A 15,730-nucleotide genomic window follows, 5' to 3' on the forward strand; every position below is an offset into this window, starting at 1 on the left:
TGGATGCTAGTCGGGTTCATTAATTGCTGAGCCATGACAGGAACGCTCATTTTTCTTTTAACATGAAAAGAACATGTGGGGTTCCCCCACCCCACCCCAGGAAATCCATGAGGCTAGTCCACCGGGCAGGTTTAAAGATCCTTTATTACGGAATCAGTATGTACAAACTCTAACATGAAAATAATGAGTCACGGAATATCAGGCTATTTACAATATGTTTTTGTTTTTTACAAATTTTTTTTACAAGATTACGTCTCTCTAAATAACATGACAGACACACATTTTTTATTACATACATAAATAAATATTGGCTTGAAATGACTGTTCTAAGGGACAGGATTTCTAGGGGCCATCTGCTGAGAAGGCTGCCGTCTTGTTCCTGTACCCTACCCTATAACTCAGGAGAAATAACAATAGCTTTACATACAGCCTCCGTGAATCCCTCTGTGACTGTGTAACTTGCTAAAATACTCAGTAGAGCTAAGAAGCTGAGTCTGGCCATGCAAAACCACAGGTAAGCGTCACCATCTTTAGGTATCGATTGATATTTTACATGAATTTTAAAGTACATGCAACAGCTATTTAGCCTCTGTGTTCTGGTGAAGGTGTGAAAAGTCTGTATAACAAGACTTAGAGACATGTGCAATCATGGGAATTAGTACGTTTGGGGGCCCCCGCAGCACACGGCGCAGCAAACGACATTAAGCAGATAAGCCGTGATCACAAATGACGGATTGTCGCACAGAATGACTCTTTGTACTCACATAACACCGACGCAAGTCTAAATTCAGCCTTTTTAATCAGATTTTCCAGTGGAGGTGAAAGACAGTTGCCTTACCCAGCTGGCCCCCTACCCCTGCAATTGACCACGCTCCTCGCGCAGGGCAACGGCTCATCCATTCGCGGTAGACTCTTCTGCGATGCAGTGGCTCTCATCTGGGCTGCCCACCAGAGAGGGTGGTGGGCCGTGGCTGGGGAAGGCGTGGTTCTCACAGCCTGGGGAGGGGCTCCTGGCCTGCCCCACCCTCCTCAGTGCATAGGACGCCCCCCGGAGAGAAGCCGCACCCCCAAGTCTCAGCAGTGCGGAGGCGGAGGGATCCGGCTCAGTGGGCTGCTTCCAGGTTCTTGCAGTTTCTATCACGCAGGTGCACTTTTAAACTTGGGGTTGTGTTCCGTACGCATTTCAGAAAACTACGTCATAAACCGCATGTCTTAACTATGTCGTATTACAGCTGAATGACGTGAGGGACATACGCGCGTTCCTGCACAGCTGCTCTGCGGAGTCTCCTGAGATCACGAGGGCAGCTCCGATAAACCGTCTTAGAGGGAGAATGCTCGTTAAGAATGCATAGAGCCGAAGTTCCCGTCCTGGCGCAGTGGTTAACGAATCCGGTTACGGGTTCGATCCCTGCCCTTGCTCAAGGGGTTGAGGATCCGGCGTTGCCGTGAGTGTAGTGTAGGTCGCAGACGCGGCTCAGATCCCACGTTGCTGTGGCTCTGGTGAAGGCCATTGGCTACAGCTCCGATTGGACCCCTAGCCTGGGAACCTCCATATGCCGCAGGAGTGGCCCTAGAAAAGGCAAAAAGACCAAAAAAAAAAAAAAAAAAAAAAAAAATGCATGGAGCCGCCACGGGTGCTGTTAGCCACTTGCATGTGATGGCTTCATGTTTGATGAGCTCAAGGCTTTTCAAGAGTAAATACCATCCCTTAATATAATGTCTCTCATATGAGACGGAGGCATCTAAGTGCAGTAACGCCTATCAGGGAATCAGCCGCTAAACCTGTGTTGGAAAATCAAAAACATTGATGCTTCAGCCCTTGATTAGGGCACTCAAATTTTTAAAATTCAAAAAGTTGCAGTTCTATGTTTGCTTACTTGAATATTATGGACGATTATTGAAATTCATAAAAGAAACTTTTATTGCCTCATAGTACTTTCTTTTTAATAGTATTTTCTTCTTTTTATTTTCTGTAATAAAATTTAAATTCTTGAATATTATAGCCAAATGACATGCTCCTAAGAGCTACTTAAATTTTTTAGGGAATGCGCAGTCTTAAGAACCTTTATCAGAACAGAAAATATATTTGCTCAATGTCTATGACCCAGACAAAAGAAACATAATGAAATTTCATAAAATTAAACTTATTTAATAATTTAGTAATACTTTTATCTATGTATATACTCGTGCCTTGCAACGATTTAACAGTACAGAAATTTGCTGGCACGAATGCTTGGATTTGCTCATGACAAATTCAGGTGAAAATCAACCTTATTTTTGAAAGTTTAAGATTTGGCAGGTCCGCTGCTGGGCATGGCACACGGATAAATCGTCGTTTCAGAGAAGGCCTCTGTGTTTGCTCAAGCGCAGCGGTGTTTTTTAAGTGAAGGCTGCTCCTGTTCTCTCCTGTCAAAATCCAAGATTCTAGGAGCCAGGTGATTTCAGGACACACGGTGGTAAGTCCATCTCAGGCCACTTTAGGAACTGCAAAAAAACGGTCAGAGGCCCTGTGAACTTCCATGCTGAGACCTCCTGTCCAGAGCGGCAAACCCTGCCAGCCTTAACAACGTGTAATATATCTTCATGCCCAGGAAAGCCTTTGGCCTCGCCGCTGAGGGTCTGTGCTTACAGACGGGGTTCCCTAAGCAGAGGCATCGATGCGGCCACCGCATTACTTTCTGTGCTATGTGCCCTCTGCTTTTCGAGCAAGTGTGAGGCCTGGCAGAGAGCAAGTCCTCTGGCTGCTCTTTACCAGGCGCATCAGGGCCACTGCGGGCATTTAGAAAACGGAACACAACACCGAGTTCCAAGACCCACCATGAAAACCCCGGCAAGGCGTTACTGAAAATGTCTTCATTTGGCTTGTGTGGATGCACAAGGAAGCCCTTCCTTTACCATGTTTGATGCTGATCAGTGGCTCTTTTCTCGTAGAATCAATACTGAGGAGGAAAACCGATTATCGTGAGGCCCGTGAGAAGAACCGTATCTTTCTCCGCCATTGGTGAGCTAGGAAAACATCTTCCATGGTCCGTACTCAACGTATAGGCACGTTTGTATGTGAGTCTGTGTGTGCGTCTGTATTTCTATGTACGTACCCACAGACACGCATCAGTATGCAGACCCACATACATACAGACCTGTTTCAAAACATACACATGGGTATGCCCTCAAGAAGAAAACTCTATTAAACCAAATATTTCTGGGTTGCAAGCCGCCCCAACGCAGCCTGCAGTACCATATACTGACAGCGTGATCTGACTTGACTTTGTGATACACGTGGGTAGGGTGGAGTCTGGGAGAGTCTTCAAACAAGATGCCAGAGATCTGAACGAGTGAAGAAGCGTTCATCCAATAGCTGTCCACCTCTCCCAACCAGAGGCCCTCCTCCCTCTGCACATTGCGGAGAAGATTCGGCCGTACAAAGAGCATGCCTGGATTAAGAACAGGCCAAGCTCAATAAAGATTTGGAAATACTCAAATTGCTGGGATGCTCGCCTCTCAAGCCAGAGGTTTTGTTACGTTTTAGGGACCTGTGAGCAGCAAAACAGAGCACACCAGCAGCTGTTTTCCACGGGAAGGAAGAAAAAGGAAAATAGAAATAAGACAATGTCACAGGACAATCAGTCTCATAGAATGAAATATGGACGCGTATGCCCCAGAGAAGAATTTTCATTTCGCCCAGGCAATGTCCGGAGAGCAGCGTACATCACGACTCCCTGCTGTTCTGGGTATCTTGCCTAAGTCACTGTTCGCAGGCAGGCGGTCTTCCTTGCCTTTGTGGAGAACGAAGCTTAAGCACTTGCAGAGGAAGCATTTCATGTGTCAATTCATGGTATATTTCAGGTTACAAGTACTCTGTTACAATGATCACACCTGATAGCAATTGTCTTAAATATGTGAATAAACAGGGCCTGAAAAACTGTATCATCTTAGTGGATTTTGCAAATCCAATCCATAATTTTAAAATGTTTATTGATAAACTTTATGCCTAATATGTGTATGTTCAGTATGCTTCTTACATGTAGAAATTAGGTATTTATTACGCGGGTTTCTTTTGAGCATTTGCTGGTCCAAATTCAGGGACACCTGGGATCTACAGTCATTCCGTTGCAATTAGCCACACCAAAGGGGGAAACAGACATTGCCAGGACCCAGGCCCACCCTTGGCCTCCTCCATTCTCAAAGGAAACTGCTATGCACCTCCAGGGGCTCACTGCCTGCCACTGCTTTCTGGCCACATCCCACCTGGGCGGAAGCATTACGTGCAGTGCAGGTAGATGAGGGCCAGAGGCTTAACAGGGACACCTGCTGCCTCTGGGAGCAGGCGCGGCCAGTCCGGTAGGGCCCAAGAGCTCACGCGGTCAGTCGATCAGCTGTCAGGCATTTTCGGGAAGAGGTCAGTATCTTTCGGGAGGCGGCTTGTAATGATGCGCATGCTGATGTTTAAGGTGGGGTCCTGGGGAGGGACAGAACACACGTGTCAGCCGCGTCGCCTTACCCCGGCGTGTTCCCTGCAGGTCCCGGCCCCTCCTGGCCTGACCCTGAGCCCGTTCTGTCTCTTCCTTCTCTTCTCTTCCGTTCCTTCCTCCAAACCATAAAAGGAGACAAATGCCTTTCCCTTCACAGTGATCTAAGCAAACAAAATCCTTTGTCTCGTCTCCAAAAAGTGCTAAAATGAACACATACTTGTATTGAACAGAAACTCAAGAGAGGAACTTCGGGACGGCAGTCACCCACCCGGACAAAGAGCAGAGGCCTCAAGCTCTCCCACTGTGACACTTTCTAGTTTTAACTATAAAAAGCCCTAAGTATAAAAAGCTATCAGGGCAAATTTGATTCACTGCTTTTTGTTTTGTTTTTCTTCTTTTGCTTTTTAGGGTCGCACCCTCAGCATAGGGAAGCTCGTGGGCATACGGAAGGGGGCGAATTGGAGCGACACCTGCTTCCCTGCGCCACCGCCACAGCCACATGAGCTCTGAGCCACGTCTGCGACCGACACCACAGCCCACGGCAACGCCGGATCCTTAACCTCCTGAGCGAGGCTAGGGATTGAAGCCATGGCTTCATGAATGCGAGTCAGATTCGTTTCTGCTGCACCACCTTTTTTTTAAATCAAAAGTAAAACTAGGCTGACTTTTAAGTTTTCTATCAACATATGAACCTTTGACATGTTTTTAAAGCTGAAGCTGGAAGAAAAGTACATGATATAAAAAGCAACAGGCGGCTCATTGTTTTGAGACACTAGGTGACAGTTATTTTCAAGCTACTTGATTTAGTGGTAAGTCAAATAGATTGATGTGGGGCATCCTATGAAGAAAATTCATGTAATACAGATTACAGTAAAACTCTATGTAATAAGAACATACACTCTGTAGTGAGATATGAGTTCCTGTATCATCGTATTTGAAGAGGATTTTTTAAGTTTCAGATGGATATGCGATTATAGATTTTCCCTCATATGTATTTGTAGTTAAAGGACAAGGAAAAAGCATGCCTCACCGAGGAAAAGATGGTCTCATGAAAGGCCCTAGAGAAGGGGAGGGAAGGGGCCGTGAGCAGGATGCCCACAGCTTCCGCCCAGGTGGCTGGAGAGCATCCAAGAAGCAATGGGGCGGCAGAGAGCAGTTCGGCTACAGAGACCCCGTACCCCTAGGGGTCTGCCACGATGTGCCTGTGTTCTTTATTCCCCAAGACTTTCTCTGTGCCCGCAAGCCCGGGGGCGGGGCCTGGCACTCACTGTGCGCAGCCGCAGCCGAGGGCGGGAGATCAGGGGTCCGGAAGGTCCTGATGGTGGCGGGCCCCTCCCCCGCCGCCGTCAGCACCTGCACCTCCAGGCGGTAGAGTGTGGCCGGCCGCAGACTGGGCACCGTGAGCACGTAGTGATCCTGGGGGAGGAATGGGACAGGAGGCGCCGTCAAAGACCTCTGCCAACACCACACCCAAGGGACTCCTGCGCTGACCCTTCCCTCGCACACAACAGGGCGGTGTCGATGCGTGTTCTGACCCCGCCACGGAGTTGGTACAATGTCCCTTTGCGAGAGCGCTGCCTGGCAGTCTCGGCACCAGAGCCCAGTTCTTGGCAGCTGGGGGCGGTTGGCAGGTTAAGATGTACAGGGGCCAGTTCTCAGCCCTCCCCGCCCCCGCCAACTGCACTTGTTATTCCTCAACCTACACGGTTCCCAGGCACTTCTGGTGACGAATGCTTGGCAATCCCCATCTCAATGAACGAGCCAACCATGGTCCATCAAGGACAGTATCCGTCCGTGCCCATCTCCAAAAATGTTTATGCCAGCACATTGTTCTCCAAACTCAATAAAACCTAGCACGTGTACCTAGAATAATTACTTTCTAATTCCATGGATGTTTTCCTTCCCGGATTTAAGTTTTTGGGGTTTTTTTTTTTTTTGATTTTTTGAGTAAGCGTTAGATATTCTAAGGGCATTTTTAGAGCGGGTAAAAGCCCACACATGGCTTTTTTCTCCAAGCCAAAGAATTAAGTAGCCTAGAAGACAGGCCAACTCATTATGGGCTCTGGCCAAATTTAAAGGGGAGAGGAGAAGAAAAGCTGCTTTGAGCTATTTTCCCCCCAAGTTAACCCTTAAACAGGGCATGTATACTTGGGACACAGGGATATGGGTTAACCAGGGTTGTTGGAAATGGTTAAATCACTTCGTACCAGGTAGACAGGGTAAGGTACCACATAGATGGGATAAGGTATGAAGAGCGGGCGCTGGTCACCAAAATTTATCCGGATGATAGCTGACTCACAAGCACACTTGTGTGTCGTTCACACTTGCAAACTGACATTCTCAGAGGACGACGGACGAGTGGGTCTCCTGGACCCCGCCCTCCCCAGATAGAGATGCCCGCCCCTGATGGTGAAGCCGGGTGGCCTTGGGCACCTACCGCGGGCAGGATCTGGGACTGCGAGATGATGCTGTTGGGAAGGCTGTTCTGCCTGCTCTCGGTGGTGACCTCCGCCCAGGTCACCTGGAAGCCGGTCATGGGCTGGTAGAGGGTGGCCTTGGCCATCTTCCACGAGAAGTGTCCTGTGATGCTCACGTCCTGGACCATGAAGGAGGCGGAGAGGTTCTCGGGCTTGGCTTGTACTCTGGAGTGAATGTGACCTGCAGCAGGAGAAAGACCAGGGTCCGGCGGCTGGAAAAAGTGGGGGCGGGCCCTGCCCGGTGCTCCTCGCTGGGGACCTCAGGCAGCCGCTCCTGGGCGCAGGAAGCCACGTGGCCTCCGGGCTAAGTGCCTCTGAGGCTTTGTGGTATGTTTAGGGCCCTGCTTTGGGGGTGGAAGACACAGAATTCTGCGATCTGACACAACTGCGATGAGAAGGGAGAACAGTCGCTACTATGTGGGAAGAGTCGGAAGTCCCTAGAAGGGAACTCAGGGGACGCCTCTGTGAATAGTTGTCCCGGGTGTGGGACGGGGCGTTGGAAAGTAAAGACTGGCTTTGGGAAGGGCGTAAAAGCAACTGTCATGGCCCGTGGTGGAACAAAGATAAGAGTGCACCAGGGCAAAGCAGTGCACGGCCGTTTGGCTTATTTCCAAAGGGGAAACAGTGCCAGCAAAGGTCGGCTCTCCGGGCTGTTGGAATTACGTCTTGACGCACGCATTCCCACCTGTGCTACCTTCAGACCTGGGCGTGGTACTGCATGCAGTTCAGCAAGACGCTTACTCTCAGATCTGAGGGCTTGGGAGGTGCAGTCTGGCAGTGCTGCAGAGGTGGTCGCGTCACAAACCTGTTCTGGGGGGTTCGGGGGAAACGCACCTGCTTCTCCAGGGCAGCTGACGTGCTTGTGGCTTTTGCCCTTAAGGGCGGAGCAAGGCGGCGTAGTGAAGAAAACGGTTTCTGCCTTCAAGCGGCCCTTTGGCCGTGTGGGCTGCACGGTCACCTTATATTTGCAGGCAAATGACAGATCTTGAAGGATCATGTAATTTTCCTATAGGGAGACAGAGAGAATATGCCAGCAATGAATCTCAGGAGGGCTACAAAGTGGCAGGAGATGAAATCCTGTTCCGACGAGGCTGTCTCCCTTTATGTGGAGTGTGTGCCCTTCCGCCTTTATAAAAAGCACCCAGGGGACAGTGTCCCTGCTTTGGTTAAGTACAGTCATAGAGCGTTCCCCTGGGATGGGGCATATCAAGAACCCCGTCAGACGCAGTGATGCCACAACGGACAGCCAACTTCTGACCTTCACAAGCAGCCTTGGTGAGCTGGCATCGGCGGGGCCACGCTGTAAAGCTGTAAACACAAACCTAACTTTTGACGATGAAAAAGCGAACGCAGGCGGCTCTGAGACACAGACTTGGTTGAGACCGAAGCTTTTCCTGAATTAAGGGAAGCCCTTCTTGGGCAGCGCCTCTCCTCCGCTGGTTGGAGGCTGCGATTGCTTCCGGCCGGAACTTTGCGCTTCGTGATTCTGTTCAACCGCAGACGCATCGGTGGAGAAGGACGACGTTTACTTCGAAACTCACGCGACAGGAGAGAGCTGACGTCTGCGGCTGTTCCAGCGTGTTAGGCGGTTCCTTCTCCCTTTGCTCAGTTATGCGGTTCCCTGGGTGCAGTTATCAGGGCGCAGAGGGAATATCTTTGGGTGAAGGGTGGAGGTCCCTGCCAGACAGCAGCGTGGATTAGGGGGAACGGGAGACAAGACGATAAACACCGAGGCAGGTGCTTCCCTGAGAACCGAGTCACGAGCAGAAGCCCTGGAGGTGGAGAGATGCTGCTGAGAACGACCTGGCTGAGGAGGGCTGAGCCCGAGGCAGCTCCAGCCCGCGGGGTCGCCTCGGGAGCCCTATTCGCTTTTCTTCAGGATCTGGGAACGCACTGGACTCCCCTGTTAGCCACTCAGGACCCCGCTTCCCGGGTCTCTCAAGGATGCTTTCACATGGAGAGGGGCAGACACGTGCAGCAAGAGGTGAACTAGCCTCGCGCCTTGGGAGCAGCGACGGGAATTAAGGGGCTCTGGATGTTTGAACTTGGAGCCTTGCTCTGATTTCTGCCAGACATGGTACATGTGCTCAGTGAATAATTATTATCATCTTCCAAAAGCATCTAAAGATGATAATCCTGGGATTGGCCAGCCCCCCGGAAGGAAGGCAGGTTCCATTTGGTTCCAAGGCTCGCCGAAGGAACACAAGATCCTACACCCTGCCCACAAAGCGACTGATAAATCCTGCTGCTCTTTCTTCCAGTGCTTTTCAAGTAGGTTTCCTTTTTTTTAAAATGTTTTCCTTTTTTTTCCCCTTTTCTTTAAACCAAAGGCCACAAACTCTGGGAAGAGCTTCGGGATTTAAGGAGCAGTGTTGGGACAAGCTAAATCCAGCACAAAGCTGTGTGTTTCTGCAAACCTAGTAATTTATCTTACTACTTATGTGATCAGAAGTGAGTCTAAAAATATTGTACTGAGTGCTTTAGAACTTGTTCAGAAGAAGGAAGCCTTCGTTAAACATCAGTCACATCAATATTTTGTACCTTTGGGGCCATATCCTGAGATGGGTTCTACTGTCCTGATAGACGCTCTATAAAGTGCTGTTATGGACACCATGCTAATCCAGTGGCCTCTGAAACATTTCCTGTGGTTTGCTGATTCCACCCTATAACTCTTGTAATAACCCCAGAATACTTAGAATAATATTTTGAGTCATATGGACAGAATCACTGTCCCCAAGGGCTGTAATGTGCTCCTAAAGTCAGAACATTAGCATGTTCCCTGCAGGACGGGCCCTCGCCTTCAACACCCAGACGAGCTGGTGGAATGAGGAGTGTCACAAAACAGAGGCTAAAGTTGAGGGTCCCATAGACGTTCACTGTGAAAATGAGACTTTTCAGTCCCGGGCTGAGTCACAATTCAGCAGATAATTCAGAGCTTGTGTCCAGTTAAGATGAAACACAGAGGGCCTGCCAGCCTTTCCCCTGAGAGTTCCCGCAGACCTGTGTCTTTCGTCTCTGCATGTCCACCCTCCCCCCCAACCCCGTGACCATGGCAACCACCCCTCCCCCGCCGTGTGTGATGACAGCAGCCACGCCCCCACCCCCTGTGGGGCTATGAAAGGGAGACACCGGATGCGTGCAGCTCGGCCTGTGTCCAGTGGCTGACTGGGGGAGAACGAGTTATCCATTAGACACACCGCGTGCATCTCTTTCTGCCCAGCTTTAATCCCAGACCAGGTGAGTCTAGCGGCCATTGAGAAGTCAGCATTTCTCCCCCTCCTCACCTGGGTCAGGGCCGAGGATGCCTCCAGGCTGGCGGATTCGTTGTGGGCACAGACTTCCGGAGACCACTGCACGTGGTACCGACTGACACCGGGATCTGTAACATCAGCACAAACAGGTGTGAGGAACAGTGTGGAAGTCACGTGGCACGTAGCCCGATGTTCTGGAAGCATGAGAGGGAGGGCGAGCAGGGCCCTGCAGGTGACTTGAAAATGCCCCCACCGACCTGCGGAGGCGGGTCCTGCAGCATTCTGATCACTTTCCTCATTAAGAGTGAAGCCAAAGTAATAAATCGTCAGAGGAGACAGGCATTGAAATACCAGAACCAGACAGGAAAACTAATGAGAGTCATAGGAAAACGACTGCAAAGCACCCTGGAGAATAACGCTGCCTTGGTGTCTGTGGGAAGGAGATCCCAGCAGAAAGGGAGACACAGGGCAGCAGGTCTCCCTTCCATCCTAGGTTAGGAGAGACCCTTCACACATCTCTGAGCCCTGCATCCTCCTGAAAAAGCAGCCAGAAAGGCCACTGAGCCCAGGCAAGAACCAAAGCAGCTCCTGCAACTGGGAGAACTGGCCGTTCAGATGTATTCCATCCGGAGTCATGTTGTGACCGAGCCCCTGACCGCAAGACACAGTCAACAGCCGCCCTGCACCTCACAGAAACGCATCCTTCCTTTACCGCATATGTGATCCCTCCCTAAGTGACCTGCTCCCCAAGCCAGGGGCGAACATCGCTCCTTCAAGGCGCTCACTCCCAGCCGGAGCACCGTATTTTCTGTACGTGCCTTTACTCTAGGCGACCGAGTGGGAAAAAGACAAAATGATGAGAGCCACTCAGTGAGTGTGGGAAAGGGGGTCCAGGCATCCTGGGATTACTAATCGCCCCAGTGTGTCCCAAAGCTGGGCACGGCATCACTTCCGTGGGTGATTAGCATCTCAGCCCAAAGCTCACGCCAAGTGTTTGATGGAGGTTTTCAGAGGGGAAAACTCTTTGATGAAGTTGGGTGGGTCTGGTGGGAACTTGCTCTGAGCACTTTGGAACAAGAAAAGAAGAACCTTCAATCTGAGAAAATAAACAGATATCCGGTGGGCACCAATGGTGTTTAGTTAAAAGGGGAACCCCCTGATTAGAGGTTTTAAATTTGTACATGGCAGACATCAAGGGTTTTTTTTTTTTTCTTTTTTGGAAAAGAATTGTACATTATACATTAAGTATGAAGTCAATCAATGAGTGAATTCATATCCTTCCTTTCAACAAGTGGTGCTGTTCCAGGCATCATCGTGAAATAATGCAGCTCCCAGGAGCAGCTGCTCTCACAGATCTTAAACACTAAGGAGCTGGACAAGTCGTTAACAAAGTGCATAAATAAAAGAGAACTTAGACTGGAGGGTGGTGAGGCTACAGAGAAATACGGAGGGTTAAGACAGGGTTATGGCTTTAAATAAAGTGGCTGGCATGGTTCATGGAGGAACTGATTTGCTAGTTAGGACTGGAAGGAGGTTGGCAGAGGGACTGATCCATTTGGCACATCATCGTGGGCAGCGCACACTGGGCCAGCACGTCCACCAGAACTATTTGCAGCCATGAACACCATCTCTGTGCGGTGACTGCCAATCACTTGAGCCCCTAGAGCAATGAACATATTGTTGATGCAGTGGAGAAATCAAATTCTCAATCTTGATTCATTTAAGCCAATTTACAATTAACACAGGCTGGTGGCTCCCGTATCAGAAAGCACGGTTCCAGCTACTGGGAGCAGCCGGTTCCCAGGTGCAGAGATGGGCACAGAGTGAGTCTGACTTTCTTTGGTGGGAGCCATCAGGGGGCAGATTCTGGTTTGCTGTGCTGCAGTTACCTGGGGTGTAATTGATATACGTGGCTCTAGGCATGTGGAGTAGCCATACCTACTGTAGGGCGTGATACATTTTCCTAAGAGGATGCTGATGGAGGGTCCCTTTGGCCCCGCCCCGTCCCCCGGCTCTCACCGTGGCCACGCCCCAGTGCACGCCCTCTCCTCCCATTGGCGCTTTGAATAATGTCATTCATGCCCCAGGCTTTCCAAGCATCTTCCTGCTCAAGGCTCTGTGTTTCAACCTCCACCCGAGCATGTCCCCGGAAGAGTGGGTGCTCCCAGCTTCCTAGCTCATGTAGATGGTCTTCAGACTCAACACCTCAAATATCACACCTTGGTTTCTGTTCTCAGACTGCTCCCTGCTTGCCCTGATGTAATCTTGCCTTTTTGTTTCTTGTATCTGCGATGGTCCACTGTGCTAGGTCTCAAGGACACTGACTGACTGTCCTTACAGGGCAGCCAATTGCTAGACAGCAGACAACTCACCTGCAAGTATCTTTCCTGAGCAAGTGCGGATCCAGAGCCGGCTCTCCATGCCTCCTCTGTGGGGTGGGCACACTCTGGGCCCAGCCTCAGGCCCTCATCATCCCTGGGCTGGGTACCAGGCAGTGAGGACAGCCCCCTGCCCCAGGGCCAAGGAAATTATTCAGACTAGCAACACCTGACACTGCCTCCCTGCCTTGCCTGTTCCTCTCCACAGAAACCCACTAAAGGCTCCTGACGAGAGCTCTCCCACCTCTGGATGACCCGGTGCTTCCTATGTGGCCCACGTGGCACTGGGCCCCTATTCTGGGACCTGTGAGTGACAAACCACCTTCTCAGTGGTAGCTGTCCCCTGACCTGGTGCCTTCTCCAACCCCAAATGATAATGAAACCTGTGCTTTAAACCATGATTGAAATGAACAGCTGTCTTCTAAGCCATCCTTCATGGTGGTGTTTTCAGATGTACACACACAGCACAAAGTAAAAAAACAGAGGACTATTATTAAAAATATTCATAAATGTACAGTAGTTAAGGCAATGTGGTGTTGCCACAAAGTTGGAAAATACGGCAAATCAATTGAGAAGTCAGTTTTTACATATATATGTGATTTAGGGCAAAGCACATCACAGAGCTTTGGGGGAAGACTTGCTTTTTAAGTAAATGATGCTAAACCAGTTGGAGATGAAGAGGAAAAGAGAAACAGCACTGTGGTCTTTTTTTTTTTTTTTTTTTTTTTTTTTTTTGACCACAACACTATGAGACTATAAATCAACTACAAGGGAAAACCGGCAAAAAACACAAACACATGGAGGCTAAACAGCAGGCTACTAAACAACCAATGGATCACTGAAGAAATAAAAAAGGAAACCAAAATATACCTAGAGACAATGAAAATAAAAACATGATGATCCAAAGCCTAGGGGACACAACAAAAGCTGTTCTAAGAGGGACGTTTATAGCAACACAAGCTCACTTCGGGAAACAAAGAGAAATCTCAAATAAACAACCTAACCTTACACCTAAAGTTACTAGAAAAACAACAAACAAAACCCAAAGTTAGTAGAAGGAAAGAAGCCTTAAAGAGCAGAACAGAAACAAATGAAAGAGACGAAGAAAGCAACAGAAAACATCAGTGAAACTAAAAGTTTGTTCTTTGAAAAGATCAACAAAACTGAAAACCCTTAGCCAGACTTATCAAGAAAAAAAAGAGGACTAAGATCAATAAAATTAGAAATGAAAAAGGAGAAGTTACAAATAGACACCACAGAAATACAAAGGATCATAAGAGACTACTATAAGCAACTATATGCTAATAAAATGGACAACCTAGAGGAAATGGACGAATTCTTAGAAAGGTACAATCTTCCAAGACTGAATCAGAAAGAAACAAAATATTAACAGATGAATCACAAGTAATGAAACTGAAACTGTGATTTAAAAACTTCCAACAAATAAGTGTCCAGAACAAGATGGCTTTGCAGGTGGATTCTATCAAATATTTACAGAAGAGTTAACACTTATCCTTCTGAAACTCTTCCAGAAACTTGCAGAGGAAGGAACACTCCCAAACACATTCTATGAAGCCACTATTACCCAGAAACCAAAACCAAAGACAGTAGAAAAAATAAAATGACAAGCCAACCCAAACACATTCTATGAAGCCACTATTACCCAGAAACCAAAACCAAAGACAGTAGAAAAAATAAAATGACAAGCCAATATCACTGATGAACATGGACTAAAAAATCCTCAACAAAATACTGGCAAACCAAATCCAACAAAACATTAAAAGGATTATACACCAAAATCAAGTGGTATTTATCCAAGGGATGCAAGGGATTTTCAACATCCACAAATCAATTGGTGTGATACATCACATTAACAAACTGAAAACTAAAAAACCATATGATCATCTCAGTAGATGCAGAGAAAGCTTTTAAGAAAATTCAACATGCATTTATGATAAAGAAAAAAAAAAAAACCTCTCCAGAAAGTGGGCACAGAGGGAACCTACATCAACATAATAAAGGGCATACATGACAAACCCAAAGCTAACATCATACTCAATGGTGAAAAGCTGAAAGCATTTCTGCTAAGATAAGGAACAAGATAAGGATGTCCAATCTGACTACTTTTATTCAATTTGGTTTTGGAAGTCCTACCCACAGTAATCAGAGAAGAAAAGGAAAACAAATTGGAAAGAAAGAAGTAAAACTGTCTCTGTCTGCAGACAACATGATACTTTACCTGGAAAATTCTAAAGATGCTATTAGAAAACTACTAAGAGCTCATCAATGAATTTGGTAAATTTGAAGGATACAAAATTAATATACAGAAATCTGTTGTATTTCTATATACTAACAATGAACTATACAAAAGAGAAATTAAAGAAGTAATCCCACCTACAATCTCATCAAAAATCATTAAATACTTAGGAATAAAACTACCTAATTAGGCAAAAGACCTGTACTCCAAAAACTAAGGTACTGGTGAAAGAAACTGAGGTTGATACAAACAGATGGAAATATACTTTCTGTGTTCTTGGATTGGAAATACCAATACTACTGAAATGACAATACTTCCCAAGGCAATCTACAGATTCAACACAATCCCTATCTAATTACCAATGCCATTTTTTCACAGAAGTAGAACAAAAAAACTTTAACTTTGTATGCAAACACAAAAGATCCCAAATAGCCAAACAACCTTAAGAAAGAACAAAACTGGAAGAATCATGAATCCTGAGTTCAGACTATACTACAAGGTGATAGTCATCAAAACAGTATGGCACCAGCACAAAAGCAGAAATATAGATCATGGAATAGGACAGAAAGCCCAGAAATAAACCCACACACTTATGGCCAATTATTAGTCTATGGCAAAGAAGGCAAGAATGTACAATGGAGAAAAGACACTCTCTTCAATAAGTGGTGCTGGGAAAACTAGACAGCTACAGGTGAAAGAATTAAATTAGAATTTTTTTAACACCACACACAAAAATAAACTCAAAATGGATTTAAGACCAAAATGTAAGACTGGATACTATAAACCTCCTAGAGGAAAACATAGGCAGAACACACTTTGACTTAAATTACAGCAATATTTTGTCTCCTAGAGTAGTGGAAATAAAAGCAAAAATAATTGGGACCTAATCAAACTTACA

At 47.4% G+C, this 15,730-nt stretch overlaps 1 protein-coding gene and 1 long non-coding RNA gene across 35 annotated transcripts in view; one reads left to right on the plus strand and one right to left on the minus strand.

Annotated features, from left to right (window-relative positions):
- Positions 1-5,363, plus strand: part of LOC146394456 (uncharacterized) — a 541,612-nt gene extending 536,249 nt beyond the window's left edge. For 17 of the 33 annotated variants that reach the window (XR_014835047.1, XR_014835056.1, XR_014835046.1 and 14 more), the window contains one exon: positions 2,932-3,992. This is a non-coding gene — a long non-coding RNA (uncharacterized LOC146394456). Of the gene's footprint in view, positions 1-1,232; positions 3,993-4,877 lie in introns of those variants that run through there. The other 16 variants (XR_014835052.1, XR_014835051.1, XR_014835048.1 and 13 more) reach the window with 6 other exon arrangements.
- LOC146394458 (anosmin-1) overlaps positions 127-15,730 on the minus strand; it is a 201,539-nt gene continuing 185,935 nt past the window's right edge. The window contains exons 10-14 of one of the 2 annotated variants that reach the window (XM_085007096.1): positions 10,231-10,325; positions 7,781-7,952; positions 6,907-7,127; positions 5,738-5,885; positions 127-4,456 (exon numbers count right to left, since the gene is read on the minus strand). In XM_085007096.1, coding sequence (XP_084863222.1) covers positions 4,398-4,456; positions 5,738-5,885; positions 6,907-7,127; positions 7,781-7,952; positions 10,231-10,325 — 695 coding nt within the window. In that variant the 3' untranslated portion in view covers positions 127-4,397. The remainder of the gene's footprint in view (positions 4,457-5,737; positions 5,886-6,906; positions 7,128-7,780; positions 7,953-10,230; positions 10,326-15,730) is intronic. The other variant, XM_085007097.1, reaches the window with a different exon arrangement.

Source organism: Sus scrofa, chromosome X, assembly GCF_054392235.1.
Source record: "Sus scrofa isolate SSC_HxYL_T2T_F1_AM1 chromosome X, Sscrofa_HxYL_maternal_Yorkshire_Landrace_v2.0, whole genome shotgun sequence".
In the NCBI taxonomy this organism is placed as follows: Eukaryota; Metazoa; Chordata; class Mammalia; order Artiodactyla; family Suidae; genus Sus; species Sus scrofa.